The 24,360-nt window shown below is 43.5% G+C and overlaps 2 protein-coding genes and 1 long non-coding RNA gene across 6 annotated transcripts; 1 reads left to right on the forward strand and 2 right to left on the reverse strand.

Moving 5' to 3' along the window:
• Window positions 1–6,252: 6,252 nt before the first annotated feature.
• LOC129625467 (uncharacterized) lies at window positions 6,253–9,197 on the reverse strand. Its single transcript, XR_008701454.1, has 2 exons — window positions 9,058–9,197; window positions 6,253–6,607 (listed from the first exon to the last, which is right to left on the reverse strand). It is a non-coding gene; the product is annotated as an uncharacterized LOC129625467 (long non-coding RNA).
• A 17-nt stretch (window positions 9,198–9,214) lies between these two features.
• OLAH (oleoyl-ACP hydrolase) lies at window positions 9,215–13,213 on the forward strand. Of its 4 annotated transcripts, none has more exons than XM_055543881.1 (3): window positions 9,215–9,402; window positions 12,121–12,203; window positions 12,782–13,213. In XM_055543881.1, the coding sequence occupies exons 1-3, from the start codon at window positions 9,215–9,217 to the stop codon at window positions 12,919–12,921; spliced, it is 411 nt and encodes a 136-aa protein (XP_055399856.1). In that variant the 3' UTR covers window positions 12,922–13,213. The 4 variants fall into 4 exon arrangements, 1 of the variants encoding a protein (XP_055399856.1); XR_008701452.1 differs by having other exon boundaries at window positions 9,299–9,929; XR_008701451.1 differs by having other exon boundaries at window positions 9,307–9,933.
• Window positions 13,214–15,825: 2,612 nt separating this feature from the next.
• Window positions 15,826–21,284, reverse strand: ACBD7 (acyl-CoA binding domain containing 7). Its single transcript, XM_055543882.1, has 4 exons — window positions 21,137–21,284; window positions 16,409–16,526; window positions 16,242–16,304; window positions 15,826–16,158 (listed from the first exon to the last, which is right to left on the reverse strand). Exons 1-4 carry the CDS (start codon window positions 21,146–21,148, stop codon window positions 16,085–16,087), a joined length of 267 nt encoding a protein of 88 aa, XP_055399857.1. The 5' UTR covers window positions 21,149–21,284; the 3' UTR covers window positions 15,826–16,084.
• Window positions 21,285–24,360: the final 3,076 nt, after the last annotated feature.

Consider the following 24,360-nt stretch of genomic DNA (forward strand, 5'->3'; position numbering starts at 1 on the left):
AAAAATAGAACTACCACTGCTGCTGCTAAGTCGCTTCAGTCGTGTCTGACTCTGTGTGACCCATAGACGGCAGCCCACCAGGCTCCCCTGTCCCTGGGATTCTCCAGGCAAGAACACTGGAGTGGGTTGCCATTTCCTTCTCCAATGCAGGAAAGTGAAAAGTGAAAGTGAAGTCGCTCAGTCGTGTCCGGCTCTTAGCGACCCCATGAGCTACAGCCTACCAGGCTCCTCCGTCCATGGGATTTTCCAGGCAAGAGTACTGGAGTGGGGTGCCATTGCCTTCTCCAAGAACGACCACATGATCCAGCAATTCCACTTCTGGGTATATATCTAAAGAAACAAAACTGGTTATCTCAAAGAGATAGCTACACGTCCCACGTTCATTAGAGCATTACTTACAATAGCCAAGACATGGAAGCAACCTAAGTGTCCATTGACGGATGAATGATATAGAAAATGTGATATCTAGATAGACAGATAATGAAATAATAGTTAATACTGAGCCGAAAAAAAGGAAATCCTGCCATTTGCAACATCATGGATGAATCTTAAGGGCATTAGACTAAGTGAAATAAGTCAGACAGAGAAAGACAAATACTATATGGTATCACTTACATGTGGAATCTAAAAGAACAAATTCAGAGAACAGAAGTCATTGGAGGAAATGGGTGAAGGTGGTCAAAAGGTACAACTTCCAATTACAAGATAAATTACTCTGATTTTAAACGGAGCAATCCTTGTTATAGGTGAGACTGGGCATTTTTCATATATGCATATATTGTTGCTGTTCAGTGGCTCAGTTGCCTCTGACTCCTTGCGACCCCATGGGCTGATGCAGCATGCAACACTTCCCTGTCCTTCCCAATCTCCTGGAGTTTGCTCAAATTCATATTTCTATGTATGCTTCCTTTCCTGTGAGTTTCTCATCAGATTCTTATGCTTACTTTCCCATTTGATTCTCTTCTTTTTATTGATGTATAGAAATTCTTTACATACTTATGACCCTAATTTTTTAGGTATTGCAGGTTAAAATGTCTTTCCCAGTCGATGCCACCTCTTTCTTTACATGTTGTCTTTTGATTCGTGGAAGTCTTAAATTTTAATATAGTCAAGTTTATCTCCCTTAAAGTTTGCACTTCTTACAGCTTACTTTAAAAAGTATATCCTGTCAGTCACAAAGCTATTTGCCAATATTTTATTCTATCAGTTTTAAAGTATTTTGTCATATTCAGGCTAGAATTGACTTTTCCATATCGTGTAAGAGCTAGGTATTTATTGATTTCACATGAATAATCAGCTGACTTGGTTATTCAGAGACCTACACTTTCCTTCCCACTGATTTTAAATGGCAACACAGTTATAAAGTGAGTTCCCACATGTATGTCATCTATCTCTAAGCTCTCTATTCTGTGCCATTGGTCTATTTGCCTTTCTCATAAATTTAAGGCACTTCAATGCCTTGTCCTTCTCAGCCACCCTTGAAACTTGGTGTCTTATATTCCTGATACAAGCCACGACAGTGTGATCACTCACCTAGAGTCCTGGACATCCTGGAGTGCAAGGTCAAGTGGGCCGTAGGAAGCATCACTACGAACAAAGCTAGCGTAGGTGCTGCAATTCCTACTGAGTTATTTCAAATCCTAAAAGATGATGATGTTAAAGTGCTGCACTCAGTATGCCAGCAAATTTGGAAAACTCAGTAGTGGCTTCATGACTGGAAAAGATCAGTTTTCATTCCAATCCCAAAGAAAGGGAATGCCAAAGAATGTTCAAACTATGCACAATTGCACTCATCACACGCTAGCAAAGTAGTGGTCGAAATTCTCCAAACTAGGCTTCAACAGCACATGAACCAAGAACTTCCATATGTTCAAGCTGGATTTAGAAAAGGCAGAGACCAAATTACCAACATCTGTTGGATCAAAGAAAAAGCAAGAGAATTCCAGAAAAACATCTACTTCTGTTTCATTGACTACACTAAAGCCTTTGACTATGTGGATCACAAAAAACTGTGGAAAACTCTTAAAGACATGGGAATACCAGGCCACCTTACCTGCCTCCTGAGAAACCTGTATGCAGGTCAAGACGCAACAGTTAGAACCAGACATGGAAAAATGGACTGGTTCCAAATTGGGAAAGGAGTACATCAAGGCTGTATATTGGCACCCTGCTTATTTAACTTATATGCGGAGTACATCATGTGAAATGATGTACTGGACGATGTACTGGCTGGACGAAGCACAATCTGAAATCAAGATTGCTGGGAGAAATATCAGTTGACAGAAATACAGATGACACCACGGTTATGGCAGAAAGTGAAGAGGAACCTCATCAAGAAGCTCTTGATGGAAGTGAAAGAGGAGAGTGAAAGAGCTGGCTTAAAACTCAACATTCAAAAAACAAACATCATAGCATCCAGTCCCATCACTTCATGGCAAATAGATGGGAAAACAATGGAAACAGTGACAGACTGTATTTTCCTAGGCTCCAAAATCACTGCAGATGGTGACTGCAGCCATGAAATTAAAAGATGCTTGCTTCTTGGAAGAAAAACTATGACCAACCTAGACAGCATGTTAAAAAGCAGAGACATTACTTTGCTGACAAAGGTCAGTCTCTTCAAAACTATGGTTTTTCCAGTAGTCGTGTATGGATGTGAGAGTTGGACCATAAAGAAAGCTGAGCGCTGAAGAATTGATGCTTTTGAACTGAAGTGTTGGAGAAGACTCTTGAGAGTCCCTTGTTCTGCAAGGAGATCCAACCAGTCAATCTTAAAGGAAATCAGTCCTGAATATTCATTGGAAGGACTGATGCTGAAGCTGAATCTCCAATACTTTGGCCACCTCATGCAAAGAACTGATTCATTGGAAAAGACCCTGATGCTGGGAAAGATTGAAGGCAGGAGGAGAAGGGGATGACAGAGGATGAGATGGTTGGATGGCATCACTGACTCGATGGACATGAGTTTGAGCAACCTCCAGGAGATGGTGAAGGACAGGGCAGCCTGGTGTGTAGCAGTCCATAGGGTTGCAAAGAGTCAGGCACAACTAAGTGACTGAAAACAAGAAGCCATAGACAGTCATTCTGTTAGCATAAGCTCATGACTGGAATTTTTAATTCCCTCTTATTTTTTTTTCTCTTCGTTATACCATTTACCTTATTGTGAGCCAAACTCTGCACACATGTGATTCATCAAGTGTTTCTAAATGTTTTTTAAAAATTCTAAATGTTGGTGAGTATTTTTCATATATGTAGTCTGCTGTAGCTTGTGTTCATTTAATCAGCAAATTCTAAAATTTTTCTCTCCTTACATTTGACTACTATTATTCACATCTTTGAAACTCTTCCCATCATATTAACATAAGCCCTTTCACAGTATCACAGCAACCCTCCCACCAACTGCACACATTAACCATCTTCCTTTACTTCCAGTGCATGCCATACGGCTTGCTGGGAGAGAAAGTCGGCTTGAAGAACCTTTTGCAAGTGACATGCATCAGATAGTTGATGAAATTGCCTGTGCCCTGCTGCCGATCATCCAGGATGAAAATTTTGCATTTTTTGGCCACAGGTATTTAACCTCTGTTTTTAATTTTTATTATTGTTGTTGTTTTTAAACCTCTGTTTTGAAAAACATTTGGGGGACTTTTTTCCACCACAGATCCATGGTTAATGTTATCCTCTGTGTCTTATGGGATGTGTGCCTTTGTTTTAGTTTGGTTTTGACGTTATCACTGCTTGAAAGAATGATTGATTCAGTATGGTTAGAGCTCTTCTCAAATGAGACAGTCAGACTGAAAGAAGTCCTAGCAGGGACCGAAAAGATGGAAAGCCCTACTGCTGAAGTGAACGAAACTTCTCCTTCAGGAGTGTGTAAATCCTAGGCTTCTTTCGGTATTTTCTCTTTTGAAAATAGCCCCAGTATTGGGTAACTCTGACCAGCCAAGGCTCTTACAATTGGCCAGTCTGTACAATCATCCTACTTTTTTTCCCTTTTAGGCAGAAAGCATTAAGATTTGTAAAATCAAGACTCTAGCAGCAACGTATATCCCATTTATTTTTTAAATTAAAAAGGATATAAATAGTATGTATTTCCTAAGCTAAACTGTAGAATTTTAAGGTTAAGTCATAAATATCAGAGTTCTGTCTGCCTCTTACTCAGTTCGACCTTCGGCAGCTTCCTTGGGTTTCTGAATTAAGTTTCTTCCTCTGTGAAGCCGGAATGATAATGGCTCCATTTCTGAGGATTAAATGAATAATAACCATAAATTACTTGGCATTATGGTAAGGACTCAGTACATTTTGGCTCCTGTATTATATATATTTACAGATATGATTGAGCAAAAAAAAAAAAATGAAAAATCGAAGTATCCATTATCCTAGATAATCCTTCAGAATTTTGATGTGACTCCATAGTATTTTTGATGTTGGGATCCTATTTTATATTTCTTCCTAATTTCACCCCCCCCCCACTTAAGCTATTGCTATGGAGATCTGTAATCACTGCAAGATGACTTTGTCAATTCCTTTTAAGAGAATAATTATTTCTATCTTTTTTTCTGTTATAAAAGCACTTTGATGACATTTTGGTAGAAAATTTAGTATACATTTCTTATAAATTTCTTAAGGACCACATGTCCAGAATTTAGGTTAATGATATACACATTGATAGAGCACTTGATAGAAATTTCCAAATCACCTTCAGTTTACACTCCAGCAGCAATGACCATGGAACTGAGTTTCCTTTGTTCATTGCCTGAAGATATTTGCAAAAAATGCTCTTGATCAATACTGTCTACAAAATATAACTATGTAATGTCTACAGCAGTTCACAAACTTTTTATTCCTGGCATTGCTTTAATACTGGGTTGACCAAAAGGTTTGTTCGGGTGTTTCTGTAACATGGTATGGAAAAACCCGAACAAATCTTTTGGCCAACCCAATACTTCTAGAAGCATTGAGGGGATCAAAGAGATTTTATGTGTGGTTTATCTATCAATATTTACCATATTAGAAAATAAAACTATGAAACTTTCAAGATACTTAACGTTAATAATCCCCTTATATGCTTATATAAAGAATACATATTTTATGCAAGACTATATTCTCCCAAAAAAGCACTGTGGGAAGAGTGGCACTATTTTACACTTTGGCACACATTTAATGTCTGGCTTATTAGAAGGCAGCTAAGATTCTCTCTTTTGCATTCCAACTGTGCTGATAACCCATGACACACGTGGTGTATGGAAAACTCAACTATGCTCTCATTAAAAAAAAAAAAAAAAGAGAGAGAGTTTAAGAGGGAAACAACATTGTAGCAATATTCTAAAAATGGCTTTAACCTCACAGACTACCTGAAAAGGTGACAGGAACTCCTGGAAGTGCCCAGACTATACCTTGAAAACTGCTGATAAATATTAAATATATAGTGACATCTATCTTTCAGGGAGGAAAGGAAATTTAAATTAATTTCAAGACATGGTGGAAATCAGTACTCAATCTTAGTTTGAATTATCTAGGATGTCTTGAAACACTGCGGATGTGGCTGCAAATCATTGAAAAGCTGCTGCTGCTGCTGCTAAGCCGATTCAGTCATGTCCGACTCTGTGCGACCGCATAGACGGCAGCCCACCAGGCTCCCCCTACCATTTACAAATAAGTTAGCTATTATTCAACTAATATAAGCTCTCCTTTGGTCTGTTTCTTGATCATTGCTATGTTTATGATGCTTGTTCTTGTGGACTTCTGATGTATTACCATGAGTTTTGTTGAATAGTTATTATCATGTTTTTCTTCCCCAAATGTAGTATGGGATCTTATACTGCTTTTTTTACCGCACTACATCTCAAAGAAAAATATAATCTAGAACCGGTACATTTATTTGTGTCAAGTATAAGCCCTCCTCATGTAAGTAATTTCATTTTCCTTAGGGAGGGTGGTGGAAAGGGGGGAAGTGCGGTGGGGAAATCAAGTCATTGTTTTCCTTTCTGATGAGTTTTGATCCAGTAGACATGGTGATGAATAAAAGATACTATTGGTTAATGAAACTCTCACAAATCTCTTTTACTGTCCTCTTCTCATCTTTGCTCTGAAACGCACTTTAACTGTTTCCTGGTCAGTGCCTGCACTGGCCCAGGCATCTCCGATTAAAACTATTGATTCTAAGTGTATTTTCCTCCATTCTGAGTCAGCAGAGGATTTAACTTTCAGCAAACTAACTGGATCATTCTTTTTTTTTTTTAATAAAAAATGTTTGTTTATTTTTGGCTGTGCTGGGTCCTCGTTGCTGTGTACATCTTCCTCTAAGTTGCAGAGAGCCAGGGCTCTTCTCTAGGTGTGGTGCAGGCTTCTCAATGCAGTGGCTTCTTTTGTTGTGGAAAGAGGCTCCAGGGCACACAGGCTTCAGTAGCTGCTGCACATGGGCTGAGCAGTTGTGTCCGACAGGCTTAGTTGCTCCGCGGCATGTGGGATCTTCCTGGACCAGGGATTGAACCAGTGTGCCCTGCACTACCAAGGCAGATTCTTTTCCCGTGGTCAGGTACTCCTGTCTGCCATCAGGTGATGGTCTGTAAGCACTTCTGTGTCTGAAGGTGTATTCCTGACGTATCTGTGGAGAGAGATGTACTCCACGTCCACCTACGTCTCTGCCATCTTGTTCTTCCCACAAGGCAGATTGTTAACCCCTGGACCACCAGGAAAGCCCTGATCAGAGAATTCTCAAAATCACCAAAAGGGAGAGTAGAGAGCGTTCAGCGTCTGAACAGGTGTTTTAAATGAAATGTCAGACTAATGTTTTTACTGTTTCATGTCAAAGGCCAACATTCATCTCCACAAAGATAATTTGTGTAAAGAAGAAATTGCCTTTGTAATGAAGAAAATAGGAGGCGTTCCTGACAAATTTTTTGATGAGGAAATGAGTCCAGAATCTGTTACCAGGTTGTTAGCAGATCTTCATATTTTGCATGATGTCATGTAAGTCATTAAGGCACATTTTCTCTCTCTCTCTCTTTTTAAAATAATTATCTATGGAAGACACAGGTTGGCTGTTCTCTGAGGATCCTTGTCCAGGAAGGCAGAGTTTGACTTGTTTTCTTTTGAGGCCCACCTGTGATATTTTTGCCGCCTTAAAATGGAGCCTGGGCATGGAAATTACATCAATCAATGATGCACAGGGCATCTTTATCTTTTTAAAAAAAATGTGGTTCAATGTGTGTTGGGTTGGCCAAAAGTTTGTTCGAGTTTTTCCATAAGATCTTACAAGATCCCCAAATGAACTTTTTGGCCAATCCAGTATGCTTTATCACATAAAAAACATTTGTTGAATAAATTACTAATGTCAAAGGATGCTCATCTTCTTAGGGGAACAGCAGAAGGGGATCCCTACTTATTAAATATGTGGAGGTGATCCAGGACAAGGGAGTGGTTTGCTTCTTGGGGGAATTTTGTTCCAGAACTCATTTGGCTCCATGACACCTAACTATTCCTGTCTCCTGAGAGGTCTCACTGACATTTGATTCTTCTAATAGGACTGAAGTCCTAATGTTCCAGATACTGGCCCTAATAAACTGAAACCACAAGGTTCTCCTTTTCCTAATCTCCCCACAGCAGGTCCTGTGGGGCCAGCATTTGGCCCTCAGTCACTATTATATACCATCATGCATTTCTTCAATTTTGTCTGGCTCTTGTCTCCTTTGGGGAGGAGCCAGACATACGGGTCTGTGTTCCTTTTCTTTCTGCCACAACGCCTGGAGCTGAACCTAGGGCCTCCACAGGCAGTGCCTGTGAGTAGAAGTTTATACAAATAGCTTTAAAAAAGGAAAAAAGTGGAGCAGACTTGAAGCACCTTGAGAACAGAGACAATCCTGTTCATTTCTATCACATCTCTGCGTTCACACCAATGCTCACCTCTGCTCCACCACTAAGGGCACTAGCTGCCCTGGTCTGTCATCTCTCTCCATTTCTACCCCAACCGTCTGAGCAAATGTGATCCCCATAGGGCTGTGCTGTCTGTGTTCCGGGTTTAGCGTAGAGTCAGAATCCAAGAAACACCAGTCCAAGTCTGACATCCCCTACCCCTACCAAAGGAAACGTAATCCAAAGCACTGTGGACATTAGTGAAATAGCGTAGGCAAAAACTGCTTTTTAATTAAGCCTCGTACAAACATGCCTTCTGTAGAGGCTCTTCACCAGGATCCAGACCCCTGGCCTAGTGGCTGTGAGATTTGGACCCAGGGTCCCGTCTCTCAGAGGAAGGGATGCTGAGAGTAAACCCCTCAAGGTGTGGTGGGTGAGGATGCAAGGAGGTCGTGTTTGGGAGACGCCGTGGATATGGCACACAACAAACCACCCTCAATTTTTAAAAATCCAACCCAACAATTCACTACCAGAGGTTCTGGTGACTTTGGGGAATTAACATTTGTTAAGAAGAACCCTGAGTGCTGGAAAGGGAGCCAAGGTTCAACAACAGACCCTGAGAGAAATTGAAATAGAGAAGTTCATGACTCACGGGTGGTGGAAGAGGTCCACGGTGCACCTAGTGGGGCCACATGGGGAGGTCAAGGCCAACTGCAGGCAGAGAGATGGCTGGACCTGATGGACACACCCTTAGGCCTGGGTGGAGGGCTTTGGGGTTTCTGGGCTAAGTCCAGATTGGTATTGACCAAAGAGCGAACCCCAAAGAGCGGGTTTTGGTAAACTTCATGCGAGGTTTATCTAAACGGTACACAAGGGAAGGCTCCAGGGGCCCCAGAGTGGCTGCCACCTAGGCCACTGGGGGAGGGTCACAACAGGAACTCACCCGTTTGTGACTCTGCTCCAGGAGGGCCAAGCGTCAGGTCCAGGCTCTCACAAGCTGCCTGGCCGCACAGCATGGCTGCTGAGGCACCAATATTATAAAGCAGTTTAGCTAAACTCTCAAGAGATCTCAAAAGAAACCTCCCCCAGACTGAAAATAAAAGTCATTCACAAGGATATTCCACTCGCAGAATACAAAAAAAAAAAAAATTTTTTTTAAGTCTCAGCCTCTCCTCAGAGAATCAAATCTTAGGAGCTACTTACGAGGATTCACTTCCTCTCTCCAAATCTCAAATGTCCTAAGCTTGTTCTGGATTCTCCTCTTTCTGCTTCAGCTACTTCCCCTTCCTTGGTCTGCTTTCCTCTCTCCGCCTCTCTGCAGCACTCAGCTTTTCCCAATATACAGGAAATCAGGCCTGGAATGTCTCTCCACCCTCTCCTTGCCCATCACCCACCCCCAAGGCTCAAAGCCCGGAGGTCAAAAGGAAAATCCGAGGCAGGAGGGAAGGCTTTGCAGCTCCACTTCACTGAAGCTGTCCTCCTGTCCTACTCGGACAAACACACAGTCCTCTTCTCTCTCTGGGACCCTGATGACACACATGTCAGGCTGTCAGTCATCATCCCAGGGCTCTCAGATGTTCTCCTTTAAAAACATTTTTTTTTTCTTTTTGTTTCAGTTTGGATAATTTCTATTAACCATCTTCACATTGACTTTGCTCAGCTGTATCAGATCTACTGATGAGCTTGTCAAAGGAATACCCTATTGCTGCCGCTGCTTATTTCTAGAATTTCTTTTGGACTCTTCCTTGCAGTCTTCACCTCTCTAATGAACTTCCCTATTTGTTCACATATGTCCATCTTTCCTATGAAACCCTTTGGCATCTCCATCATAGCGACTGTCAAGCCCTTGTCTGACAGTTCCAACATCTGGGTCTTATTTGAGTCTTGTGCGTATGTGCTAAGTCACGTCAGTTGTGTCCGACTCTTGGCAACCCTATGGACTCTAGTCTGCCAGGCACCTCTGTCCGTGGGGTTCTCCAGGCAAGAATACTGGAGTGGGTCGCCATGCCCTCCTCCAGGGGATCTTTGCCACCCAGGGATTGAACCGGAGTCTTTTATGTCTCCTGCTTTGGCAGGTGGGTAAGTTACCACTGGGCCACCTGGGAAGCCCATTTAAATCTTATTCTTTTAATTACTTTGCCTCTTGACAATGGAGTTATTTCTTGCTTTTTGTGTCTGATAATTTTTTTTTTAAGCTAGGTATCATGCATAAAACAGATATTCTATTGAAAGATATCATGCATGAAACTGACATAAATATATTTTATGATTTGAGCATGTCTCCTCTGGCAGGCCATGAATGTGGGGAGTTGGGTCAATCCAGACTGGAGATGAGCTGAGTTTCAGTTTTGTTGCTGCTATGGTTATACTTCAGGGCAATGGTTCTCCCAAGTTACTGCATGCTTACTGTGGAGACTGGACTGGAGAATTTGTCTCAATTTTTCTGTCTCTCTCCAGGCTCTCCCCACTGACAGCTGTTGTTTGGTCCCCTATGTGTGATGCTAGCCCCTGGGGTAACAAGGGGAGCTGTTGGACATCCGAGCCAATCTTCAGCTTCAGTCTTAGTCAGGTCCTCTGTGTCTAGGTCTTGTGGGTGGGTCTGGTGGGTATTAGGTGGAAGTTTCCAGTCCCTCCCCAGTAGTAGAAGACTTTGCCTTGGCTTTTGTATAGAATTGGGGGCCTGGTAGCTCAGCTGGTAAAGGATCCACCTGCAATGCAGGAGACCCTGGTTTGATTCTTGAGTCACGAAGATCCCTTGGAGAAGGGATAGGCTACCCACTCCAGTATTCTTGAGCTTCCCTGGTGGCTCAGACAGTAAAGAATCTGCCTGCCGGTGGGAGAACTGGGTTTGATCCCTGGGTTGGGAAGATCCTCTGGAGGAGGGCAAGACAACACACTCCAGTATTCTTACTTGGAAAATCCCAATGGACAGAGGAGCCTGGCAGGCTACAGTCCATGGCGTCGCAACGATTCAGACACAACTGAGTGACTAAGCACAGCACAGGGGGCCCAAGACCCTTCCCATTCCTTCCCCCAGGGTAGAGGGTTAATGCTTCCATCCCCTACATCCATGGGTCTTCCCATGTGCCCTGGGTTGGGGGCGTGGAGGGGAAGTGTTTGATGCCCCTCCTCTAGCAACTGAGATTTCTGCTTGGTAGGAGGGGAGGACTTGACTGGGGGCAGGGTCAGTGTCCATCTGATGGTCACATCCAATTTCCTGCTGCCCACCTGCCCTGCAGAGAGGGCTATTTCTGACCTCCTGCCTTGTTCCTAGTCTTTCTCATGAACCCCTAGTGGGGGCCATGGATAGAAGCCTGTGAGTCAGTGTGACCTGCATCTGACACATCACCCCATGCTTGGTCCCCAGCACTTGAACATTTGTAGCTGGTTCCTTCTCACCCACATGGACAGCAGACACCCTTCATCCTGTGCTCTGCCCACATGAGCCAGTCCATGTGACCCATCTCTCCTTAGAGGGGCCCAATCTTCCTTGGAGTTCGGTTTCTGGTTTGCCTTGCAAACTCAGCTTCCTGAAGAGTTGAAGAATTTATGGTTTTGCAGTTTGTTGGGCTTTTTTCCTTGTTAGGCCACAAGTGGCGCTCCTGGTTTTCTACATTCCAGGCAGAAGTGGGACTTCTTGCCCGGACTATTGAAAGAGACAATCCTTTGTCCCCTTCAGTCTGCTCGACACATTGTACCAAAAGGGATGACTGTCAAGTCTGGTCACGATGTGCCTTGCGCTAAATCCTCCTGGTGGCTTCCTGACTCTCTTAGGATGACCACATTCCTTCAGGAGACCTACATGTGGCCCTTTCTTGCTTAGTGTTATTTCTTTTTGGGCACACCACATTGGATGTGGGATCCTGGTTTCCTGACCCAGGATTGAACCTGCACACAGCAACCCTCTCCCAAACAAGGGAGGGCTGGAGGATAGAGAGGTGGCCATTTCAGGGGAATGACAGTTAAAGATACTATATAGCCAGCCCCATTTTGTGTTGGACTGGGTGCCCAGGTGCTGCCTGACTGCACCTGACTGTTCTAGAAGCCAGAAGATCTTGGAAAATAACCTGGACCACAGTGACTCTCAGACAGGTGCTGACACGTAAAAGTGCCACGGATTAAAAAAAATAAAATGTTTGTATTGCTGTAAACAGTAAAAGGGAAGGAAGTGAGGACTTGTTTGATTTAAATGAGGTTATTAATAGGAAAAGATTCTAGGGGGTGTCTATTATGAAACGTTACTAACTGGCTCCTTTATATTTGCAGCTCGGACACACCCTCTAAGACTCGTCTTTCTTGTGACATAACATGCTTTTCTGGATCTGAAGATGTACCACTGGATATGGAAGGTGAAATGATTTTGATGGTTTGAGGTGTTTTATTGAGACATCTGATGATTTCCATGCCAGAGGTGCTGGCCATGCCTTACAGCACAGATCTGATTTTTTAATGTCCTGTACTAGTACATAAATCCAGTCACACTTTTTTTCATACACTACAAGGGGATGTGTAATGCCCATGCTTCTTTTTATATCCTTAAACTATTGCTGTACTTCAAGTAAGTGTCTTTTTTAAACAATTCATTTGTATAAAAATGGTCTGGTCAGTATAGGGCACAAAGGCCAAATAAAAGTATTAGTGTGAACAACAACAACAAAACTCTCAACTGGCAGTTACATGGAGTAGAAAGCTGGTCCCAGTTTTATCTAGTGTAAATGGAGAGATGTCAGTTGTGTGTAAAATGAGAGAAGGCAGGTGATACCACTGTATACTGATAGGTCTCTGAGGAATTAAAAATTCAGGGTGTACAGAACATGAGACCATGGAAGTAACCCTACCACTAGTGTGCTCTTAGAAAAGTAACACCTGGGAGTAACTCTGTGGGTGGTGGCGTCATCTGTTATTAAATACAATTCTGTTTTTTCAGCCTGGAAAGACGTAACCAGTGGAAGTTTTGACAGTTTTGTGCTTCCAGGAAACCACTTCTATCTTATGGAACCTTCCAATACAAGCTTCATCAAGAATTACATAACCAAGGCTCTAGAAATATCACTGCTCGCCTCTTGACAGATATCTCCCCTTCTTGGTCTTAAAACAGTCCAGTTGATTATCTGATACTCTTCTTCAGTTTTTTAGAGTAGCTTAGGACTTTGTTTCAGAGATTGGAAAATGATACATTTGCTGCTGTCAGGGTGATGGTTATCTACAAATGTATTTCCCCAGAGCATTTACGTATCTGGGGGATGAAAGACGAATGGGTCAAGAATACTTCCGGGAGGGTCTTTCTTCTTTGTATTAGAATCTCATTTGAGTCTCACCTGTGGAAGGTTTGTCAATGAAATTCCTGCTTGGTCAATGATTTATTTCTTCCTTTCGGTTATTCTGACAGTGAAAATCACAGACAGGGGAAGTGCTTGAAATGAAATGACTGTTTCATTAACACACTGTGGCCCAAAGCCTGATCTCACCTTTTGAAATATAGGCTTGCCCCATTCAATGAGGAAATGTAGCCTACTGTTAAAATAAGACAGCCCCGAATAATCATTGCTGCCTGTCCTGGCAAGTCCCCGGAATGCCTGTAGCCTTCTTAGGTTCTCTTCTAAGGGGTTCCTCCAACCTGGATTGCCTGTTGTCTCTGTGTGTTCCTGCTGCTCTTTATGCAATGACCAACTGGGACTCAGGGCAACTGTTTGGGGTCTAGTCCTTGGCGTACAGAGGGTCAAGCACAAATGCCAGACCCAACGGGCTGCCTCAGCTTTGTGTGTGATCATCTGAACCAGACAGAGAGAGAAAGCACACCAGTTGGAAACAGACAGAAAAGAAAAGGGGAAAAATTAAATAGGAGAATGACTTGAGTCCGAGCAACGGCAGAACACCACTGGTAGGATTCATAGATACCTATTGCCCGGATGGAGAGGCACCATATCCCCAGGGGTACGTGGGTCCTGCCATCTCTGCCAAGTCCCAAACTGTGTGTGTCTCTTGGAATCCTAGCTTGGAATTGGCACCTTGATTTGTTATCTCCCTTGGTTCTTCACAATAAAGCCCCTACTTCATGCAACCAGTGTCTCTTCCTTATGGCTTCAAATGCTTGACACAGCTTGACACACTAAAATGTCGCCTTCTAAAGCACAGATGTGTTTGGGATCACATAATATGGGGTTGTGTTTTTGTTGGTTTAAAAACAGTATATAGAGAATCTTAGTGAGTAAGATTAAGGGAAATACACACAAGAGGGATTTTTTAGAATGTACCATTCTTTTTAATATTTATTTATTTACTTGGCTGCAGTGGGTCTTAGTCGCAGCATGTGAACTCTAAGCTGCAGCATGTGGGATCTAGTTCCCTGGCCAGGGATCAAACCCGGGCCCCTGCACTGGGACCTCCAAGTCTTAGCTACTGGACCACCAGGGAAGTCCCCATTGTTTCTTTTTAACAAAGTGAAAATAATACAGAATTCACCATGGCGGGGAGAAGGGTTTTGAGTTAGAATTCATGTAATACATTTGAGCTAAAGGTAACCTCAAGAAACTATGTTCCCTGTTTAGTACGCACTGAACTGTGCTTTACTCTTTGGTGTAGGATACAGGGCTCCATTCTGGAAGGATTGGTGCTAAAGGAATTTGTGATTTGTGATTATTCATTCGAACAACCTGTAGTTACTAGAGTCCACAAATAGGAATCTCCTGATGCAGCCGACGCCAGGCTTTTGGGGTGGAAGTGAGGTCCACGCAGGAACCGCTCGAAGAGTTTCCAAGCCCTCCGCTGGAAGAGGGTGTTGACTTCTTTGTGGAAGGCTTCTGTCTTTAGGCAACACTTAGTAGAGAGGAGAATCACCTTTACTTTCCAAAGTTTTCCAGATTAGAAATCAAGCTAGATTTGTTTTTCATCAAACTTTTTATTTTGAGGGAACTGTAGATTCACATGGGGTTCTAAGAAACAACACAGAGCTCCCCAGTTTCCCCAGATGGCAACATCGTGCGAAATTCTAGGGTCGCCGGCCAACCAGGGGATGACATTGATACAGAACATCCCATCACCGCTGGATCCCTCCTGCTGGCCTTTTAACATCCTCCCCCATTCCCCTCCTCCTTGGCAATCACTGTTAGGTCCTCAAGGTTTGTAATTTTGCCAATTCAAGGATGTTACATAAACAGGATCATACAATATACAACCTTTTGAGACTGGCTTTTATTTCACCCAACATAATTCCCTAAAAATTCATCTAGTCGATCCAAAATTTTTTTTCTTAAGTCACATGAAATCAATCTCTCACACAACACCAAACCTACACCCCTCAGGAGGGGACAGGCACCCAGTCTGGAAAGATTTCTAGCCTGTGGAATCTTAAGCGGATGTTAGGACTCTGAAAATGAGACTACCTTCTTTCAGAGAGCCTGTGGACAGCCAAGTGAGACTGCAAACTGGTCCAACAGAAACTACAGATTCTGCATTTTCACTCTGATAAAACTGGACTTCAGAGGCATGCTGCACAGTCCGTCATCACCAGCTACTACCTTTCAGCCTGATGTTTTTGTCTTAAGCATAGAAACTTGAATGGTTGATAGCCCATGACAGCTTTTCTTCTTTCTTTGAAGAGCTTGAGATAGACTCATAAGTTTATTTTTTAAAGTTTTGTTGCTTGCTATCAGCTTTTATATAGTATACACTTTAAAATGAAGGTAGGATAATTACAGGTACCTCATTCAATTCTTACCCTCTGAGATCAACATTTTCCCCTTACCCTACAGATGAGCTTTAGCAAAGCTTCAGTAACTTGCCTTGGGTTACCTATAAATCAGTCACTGAAGGGAGCCTGGAGCCGGGTGTGTCTGTATTGCTGAGGCTCCGTGTTGGTGTGAACCCCAAAGCTACACAGTGAAACAAAGACCCTTGTGATTAGTTCTTAATAAACTGTGCTGATTATACCAGTAAGACCACTTCACTGCAGAAAAAACAGGAGTCAAAAGAACAAGCAATGATTAATGTTTTTGTGTACACACTACCAGAGCAACACTTTAAAAAGAACTCTTAAAAATTGCCTGGTTTTAGCAAGTAAAATTTCGTTAAACATGTAATTTCAGCATACCTCTAATTCAGAATGACAAGTCATGTTACTAGCAAAAATATTGATGATCCATCAAGAGTTACAGTGCATTTCTCCCCTAAGTATTAGGTCACGATACCATTATGAAGGCTTCAAAAGGAAAATTCTCTCACGGGCTGAATTCTAGATTCCGTATTTTTCTATTAGCTCTTTTGCTTTAGAAATATAGGCACTCATGGCATCTTCCTTTGATAATCCTAGAAAGATACAAACAGGTTGACTCACCGACCGATGTATGTGGAAATTAAGAAGGTTTGTGTAACATTTAAAAACTAACTACCTTTTTGAAGGTTCCAGGCTTCCCACTTAGCCTTTCCATTTAGATCTAACAGTGCTGGACACTCTGCCAAAAGAAGGACAGATATAGTCACAGGATTACTTGTTATTTTATGCTTCTACACTGTTCAATAAAGTGTACTGTTATTTTTTAATATGACAGCACAATACCAATATCTATGTCTCCAATTACAGACTGTTTGTAGAGTCCATAGAGCTCTTTTAATTCCTCATCATCTGGTCTGGTTTTCAGCTTCCTCACGTCTTTGGCCGCCTTGTCAAAATCAGCCTAAAACAAAAAGACACAGTGCATTTGCTAACTTTTGGCAGGTTTATTTGCTTCAGGGGAACTTAAAGGGGACAGGAAGCTTTCGATCAGAAATGAACTATTACTGCTCTGGTTCCACCAGAATTATTCTTATTTTAACTTGTGGATACTTCCTCTGGTCCTTACCTGTTACATGGACAATGCACCTACGTATTTGATACAGAGGACAAAATAAAATTCTTAATATTTAAAATGTTTATCTAAATGTTTAAAAACTGAAGAATACATAAATAAATGGAAAAATATTCCCTGTTCATGGATAGAAAAAATTAACAGTTAGTAAAATGTTCATCTTACCCAAAGTCATCAACAAACTCAATGCAATTCATTATCAAAATTCCCATGGCATTTTTCATGGAAAGAGAAAAAGCAATCCTGAAATGTGTATGGCAGAGAAGGCAATGGCACCCCACTCCAGTACTCTTGCCTGGAAAATCCCATGGATGTAGGAGCCTGGAAGGCTGCAGTCCATGGGGTCGCTGAGGGTAGGACACAACTGAGCGACTTCACTTTTACTTTTCACTTTCATGCATTGGAGAAGGAAATGGCAACCAACTCCAGTGTTCTTGCCTGGAGAATCCCAGGGACGGGGGAGCCTGGCGGGCTGCCATCTATGGGGTCGCACAGAGTCGGACACAACTGAAGTGACTTAGCAGCAAAATGTGTATAGGACTATAAAAGCTAAAGCAATCTTGCGAAAGAAGAACAAAGCTGGAGGCATCACAATTCCTGATTTAAAATAATATTACAAGCTATATAGTAAGCAAAATATATGGTATGGTACTGACATATAAACAGACACAAAAATCCATGGAACGGAGTCAAGACCCCAGAAATAAACCCATGCATATATGGTCTATTCGTTTATGACAAAGGAGCCAAGAATATACAGTACAGAAAGGACAGTGTCTTCAGTCAACAATTCTGGGGAAGCTGAATACACATGCCAAAAAATGAGACTGGACTCCATCTTACACCACATACAAAAATCAACTCAAAATGAATTATAGGCTTGAACATGAGATTTAAACTGTAAACAACTAGAAAAAGACATAGAATGTTCCTTGACATCATTCTTAGCAATGATTTTTGGATGTGACACCGAAAGCAAAACTAGTTAAAATGAAAATAAACACAAGAGACTACAGCAAACAAAAAAGCTCCTGCACAGCAAAGGAAACCATCAACAAGATGAAAAGGCAGCCCACTGAACGGGGCAAAATATTTGCAAACTGTATATCTGATAAGGGGCTAATTTCCAAAATATATACAGAACTCATATGACTGAACATCAAAAAAAAAAAAAAAAAAAGCAAAACAAAACAATCTGATTTTAAAAGAGTCAGGAGATTTTTCCACAGAAGATATATAGGGACCTGAAACAATGCTCCACATCATTAAGCATCAGGAAAATGAAATCAAAACAACAATGACATATCACCCCATATCTGTAAGAATGGCTGTGATCAAAAAGGCAAGAAATAGCCAGTGTTGATGAGGATGTGGCGAAAACGGCACCCTATACACCTTGGTGGGAATGTAAATTGGTGCAGCCACTGTGGAAAACAGTGTGAAGCTTCCTCAAAAAAATTTTAAAAAGAACTACTATATGATCTCACAACCCACTTTGGAGTATTTATCCAAAGGAAATGAAATCAGTTTCTTGAACAGACATCTAAATATACTAAAATGTGTCAATACTAATGGCCTCTATTGGTAAGTTTCCTGTTTTTTTTTAAAAAAAACCCATCTATACTCTCCAAATTTCCCATAATGTGTACATATTGTGTCTATAATAAGGACAAAGTTAAAAGGCTACATCACTGCCCTCAGCTTTCTAAGGGCAGGACAGGGAGAGACTGTCCAGGAGGTATAAGGATCCTTCCCTTCAGGGTTGGCAGGCATCCCGGGTGTTCTATTTGCTGTGAAGTCCCGTGTCATCTTCCAATGACAGCAACTCAAGTCCTTTTGGCAAGCTAAGCCTTGATACGAATTCTAAGGCTCTTCAGAAACCATGCTAAGTCCCTGCCTTCCAGGAAGGAGTTTTTGGAAGACTGTGCTTCATGTTTTGAGGGGTATGGAGCCATCTGACAAGCTCATGAAAGTCTCAGACCCTCTCCAAAGTGGAGCCCTTGACCATTTCCCAGGCAATTTCAGGGGTCCCCTCTCTAATCTCTCACCAGGCAGATAAGAAAAACCCATTCCAGAGCAGGGCCCAGGGCCAGTCTTTCTCTCCAGCATGCCCTTCCCTGGCACCCCAACATGATACACTTGTGTTTTACATGGCAGTTTTGATGTGCCTTCTCCCAGCCCAACCACGATGAGCCGTGGCAGGAAAAACATCGGGCTCGCATCAGGATCCTGGATTTTAATTCTAGCTTGGAGACACACTGCCCTGGGACTCTGTGTAAGCAATGGAGAGATTTGGCTTCAGCTCAAATAAAAGGCATCAGCCTCAGCTGGGAAGCACGAGGATGAAACAAGAATAAGACCGTAAATATTCTTGACTTCATTCTGTTGACTCTGCCGGCCCAGAGCTCACCACTTGTATCACACTATTGATTCAATATGTATTGAACACTTCTGAGGGGCCAGGCCTTGGGAGAGCAGACAGGGATGAACAGGGCAGCCAGCTTTCACAAAGCTCAGCGTCCTGTGGGAGATGAGTGGGTCACAGTGATCATGTGATACTTGCTCAAGCAGAGGAGCAGTGGGTGCCCTGGGACCACAGAGAAGGGAGCAGTCACGAGGGTGGAAGGCACATTCTTGGAGGAGATGATGCTTAGCTGAGCCTGGGGAGGGGTCAGTGCCTAGGGGATGGACAGAGACAGGGAAGGGGGTTCCAGGCAGCCCCAACAGTATTTATTAGGGCTCAGCACAAGGGCTGGTGGGAATGTATTTGTTCCCCCCAAGTATTCAGAACAGAGGATAGGCACAAATGTTCATCTCAGTAGCAAGAGCCTTGCCTTAACAGAGTGCTGGCAGGTGGTAGGAGCCCATCTGAGCCCTGTACCTCCTTGCTGAATACATGAATGAAAAGTGATATTAGGAGAGTCTGAAATTATCATAGGTGAGAAACAGATTTTTTTTTTTCTTTTAATCTTTGGCCACACCTCACCACATGCAGGTTCTTAGTTCCCTGACCAAGGATGGAACCTACACCCTCTGCGGTGAAGCACAGAGTTTTAACCACTGGACCACCAGGGAAATCCCAGAAACAGGGATTTAAAGGTCCAGTCATTTACACTTAATTCCAAGCACTCTGGGCCAAAGGGAAAGTTGGATGATGTTCCCGTGCTGCTGCAGAGCTGGGCTCGCAGCTTTGGGTGAGGAATTTCAACCTCTGCTAAGCTCACTCTGCTGGAGTCGGGTCCTCAGCACCCTGGCTGAAAGCTGACCCACCGGATTTCCCCTGCACCTGTGCCTGAAGGGTCTTCAGAACAACTCCCTTAAAACCTCTCCTCACACCCTCTCCCGTTCATGTTTTCACAAGGCCCCCGACCCCACCCTTGGTGTAGGCAGTGACCCTGGTGTCACCACTGTCCCATGGGGTGCACTCTGCCATGTACCCAATGCAGACGATTAAAAAATGTTAAAGAATATTTAGTAGTGACAAAAAGCTCATAGTACAAAGAGAGAGAGAGAGAGAGAGCAAGCAAAATTATATAAAAAGCAAAGTGTGTGTATAAACATATATATTCACATATCACAGAGATGTTTCTCGAACACTTGAGAAAGTAACTTAGTGCTGCTGTGATTATCACTTGGGTGAAGGAATGCCTGATGTTTTACTTTATATTATGGGCTTCCCTGGTGAAGAACCCGCCTGGTTTCATATCTGGGTTGGGAAGATCCCCTTGAAAAAATAGCTGCCCACTCCAGTATTCTTGCCTGGAGAATTCCATGGACAGAAGAGCCTGGCGGGTCCATGGGGTCACAAAGAGTCGGACAGGCCTGAGAGACTAACACTTTCCCTTTTTTCCTTTTTTCCTTCATATTTGTTCTCTTTCTCCCAAATTTCCACCCTGAACATAGATATTTTTTTCCCTCCAAAGATCACAAGAACAGCATTTTAAGATCGCGGTTTTCCAGATCTCTGCACTTGCCTGGGAGAACCCCTAGACGTGCCAAGGAGCAAGGGGAGGCCGCAGCCGCCCACACCCCCCTCTCCAGGATGGCAAGAGAGCGCTGGGCAGGCCCACCGGGTCCGCCGGGTCCGCCGGGAGCAACCCCGCGCCCGCCCTCCCCCGGCCGGTGCCGGGTTTGCGTCTAACCAGTCCCCGAGGTTCACAAGAGTTGCTATAGGAAGCCCGGCACGCCGTCAACTGAGTGCACCGGTGCGGACTACGCGCAATAAGGGGGCACTGGGGATGGGGTGGGCGTGTCTCGGGGGTCCCCTCGGACTGCCACCGGGGACAAAGGCGACTGGCAAGCAGCAGCCCGAAGGGGCGGGTCAGAGATGCGCCGCGCCCCCGGCGGGCCGTCACGCCGGCCCCACGCCCCACTCGAGCGCTTTTCTCCGGGACGGACGCTCCTCCCCGCCCCCAGCAGTTTTAGCACACCCAGCTCACCTGCAGGGACATGGCGGTTAAACCTGGACGATGCCTGTCTCCAAGCGCCGGGTTCCCGTGACCCCGCGCCCAGCGGCTCCTTAAAGGGCAGAGAGCCTCCGCCCGCCGGCTCCCGTTGGTCGCGCTCCCGGGCCCGGCCTATGCCCATTGGTCGCTGGCCCGCGAGGGCGAGGCTGGGCGGTGAGTGACACCCTCCGGGCCCGCTGGGCCGCGCTCTTCTCCCAGCCCAAGCCCTACAGAGAGTTGTACGCTGCCAGAGGTTACAACTGGCAAGGCGCAGGGAAGAGAATATAAATAAGCTCCTCTCTGCCCCTGACTCGCTATATTCATTCTCTAGAAGTTGTTTGCAGGAAATCCTGAGAGGTCTCTCTAGGGCACTGACCTCACTTGGGATTCCTTTTGATATATACCTCTGTCCTCTGCATGATTCTAAGAACTTAGATGGCAGACAGCCTTTATCTGATGTCTCTGTCTCCCGACCCGCCTTTAGGCACAGCCCATTAGGAATGAAGAGGTAGTTTGCCTCTTTTCTTCTCGTTATAAAAGGAGAGCCAGTTACATTCTGAACACGCTCTGCAACTATCCCAGCTGGATTTCAATTAGGTTAAAAAAAAAAAAAAAGCACAGGACTCTTCAACATGACCCCATTCTCGAAGGGAACAAACCCAGTGTCCAAGTCTGCAGACACAGAACGGGGTTGTAATTCACATCTGATTAAATTTTCATAGAACTGGAACTGCATTTTCTGGTCATCTGAGGAGTTCATTACATAGAAGTCTTCGTGGAGCAAAGTGATTGGAAGAAAGGGCAAACTCAGTTTTAAGAAAGCTATTGATTTGAAGTGTCTAACAATGTAACAAGATACAGGAGTTCAAGGCCTTAAAACGGTTTGCCTTGTTTTCGCATAAGAAACATTTTACCTTGTTTTTGCATAAGATTACACTTAAAAATTATCTGCTACATCTTCACGTAAATCCCTTGGTTTTTTATTTTCTCCTCAAAACTATTTTCATGGTGAAATCAATGAGTTTCCAAATAAAGGACAAAAAGCAAATTTTAGAACAATATACTGAAAGGAGAATTCCCTGGTGGTCCGGTAGTTAGGGCTCTGCTTTCACTGCTGAGGGCCGGATTGGATCCCTGGTGGGGGAACTAAGATTCCACAAGCCATGTGATGTGGCCCAAAAAAAAGAAAAAAGAAAAAGAAATTCCTTTTTCTGTCCTTGGCAGAACTTTTTTCAAAATTTCCCAACGATGAGAAGCACACTAAAAGGCACCATGAAAATAGCAGCTGAAGAAGAGCAAGTGCTCTGTCTGCTAGGGAAAGCCCTCTTTATCAGTGTGTGTCAGTCGGGAAATACTGCAGTGAGCTCCTGTATCTGTGTGTATCTGCAGCTGAGACATTTTGATATTATAGTCATTATAAAAAATCAGGAGGAAAAGAGAGGGAAGATTCACTGTGCTCCATTTTATTCTCTAAGTCTAGAATGTTATTTCAAGCACTCTTTTCAAAACATGTTCTTCTCTTGAGTTGCCATCCTCCTACTGGTTGCCAGAGCCATGACTGGCCTGTCTCAAGGAGCAAAAAGAAACAACAGAAACATCAATGTCCTCTGTTCAGTGATCATAATATACTGCAGCTGCTAAGTCGCTTCAGTCGTGTCTGACTCTGTGCGACCCCATAGACGGCAGCCCACCAGGCTCCCCTGTCCCTGGGATTCTCCAGGCAAGAACATTGGAGTGGGTTGCCATTTCCTTCTCCAGTGCATGAAAACGAAAAGTGAAAGGGAAGTCGCTCAGTTGTGTCCGACTCTGTGCGACCCCATGGACTGCAGTCTACCAGGCTCCTCCACCCATGGGATTTTCCAGGCAAGAATACTGGAGTGGGGTGCCATTGCCTTCTCCGCATAATATACTAGGTACAATGAAAACTCAGTTTTGTGGAACCCTTAGGGAGTCAGTCAAGCTGGACAATAAAGATTTTTATTTTTATTATTATTAAATATTCATTATAAACCAGTATGCATATACATATGTTTTTTTAAAAATAAAGGGTGCATTTATAAACATACCACCAATTTAAAAAATAGAACACTCCCCTTTACCTCTGTGACTCTCCTGGTTCCATCCCACCCTATCCTCCTTATTCTCTCACGCTTTCATTCATCTAATCAAACAGTTATTGAGTGCCAACATGACCCAGGCACCCTTCTAGATTTTTGAGAAACATCAGTCAGCAAAACAAACAAGAATCGCTATCCTTAAAAAAAAAAAAAAAAAAAGAATCCCTATCCTTGTCTTACATTTTGGTAGGGGATGACAGATAATAAACATATAAAAAAAGCAAATTATACAATCTATTGAAAGATGTTAGGTGATAGGTGCTATTTTCTTTTGCAAAGATTTTTTTGACTTGGACCATTTTTAAAGTCTTTATGGGGCTTCCTTAGTGGTCCAGTGGTTAAGAATCTGCCTGCCAATGCAGGGGACACAGGTATGCCCTAGTCCAGGAACTGCATCCCACATGCTGTGGAGTAATTAAGCCCATGCACCACCACTACTGAGCCTGCACTTTAGAACCCGTGAGTTGCAACTACTGAAACCCAAGTGCCTTGGTCCGTGCACTGAAACAAGAGAAGCCGCTGCACTGAGAAGCCTGTGTACTGCAACCAAGAGCAGCCCCTGCTCACCACAACTAAAGCTCTCATCCAGCAGTGAAGACCCAGCACAGCCAAAAATGAAAATAAATATTAAAAAATAAAATCTTTATTGAATTTGTTACAATATTGCTTGTCTTACGTTTTTCTGGGTTTTTGGCCATGAGGCATGTGGAATCTTAGCTCCCTGACCAAGCATCGAAATTGCGCCGCCTGCATTGGGATGTGAAGTCCCAACCACTGGACCACCAGGGAAGCCCCTGATAGGTGCAGTTTTCAAAAAGAGCAAAGCAAAGAGATGGAGAATCTTGTGCATGTGGAGTGAGGAGGTAACTTGCCATTATAAACATGGTCATCAGGATGGGTCTCTTAGGAAGATGACATTTGAGTAAAAGTTGAAGGAGGTGAGGGAGCTGGCCTGGTAGATCCCTGGGGAAGAGGTTCCCTTACAAAAACAGCATCCAGTACAAAGGCACTCAGAAATGAGCTTCCTGGCAGGTGTGATATGCCAATGGGGCTGGAGCAGAGTAGCAAGAGCAGAGGTCTAATGGAGACCTAATCATACAA

This window comes from Bubalus kerabau, chromosome 13 (assembly GCF_029407905.1).
Source record: "Bubalus kerabau isolate K-KA32 ecotype Philippines breed swamp buffalo chromosome 13, PCC_UOA_SB_1v2, whole genome shotgun sequence".
NCBI classification, from domain to species: Eukaryota; Metazoa; Chordata; class Mammalia; order Artiodactyla; family Bovidae; genus Bubalus; species Bubalus kerabau.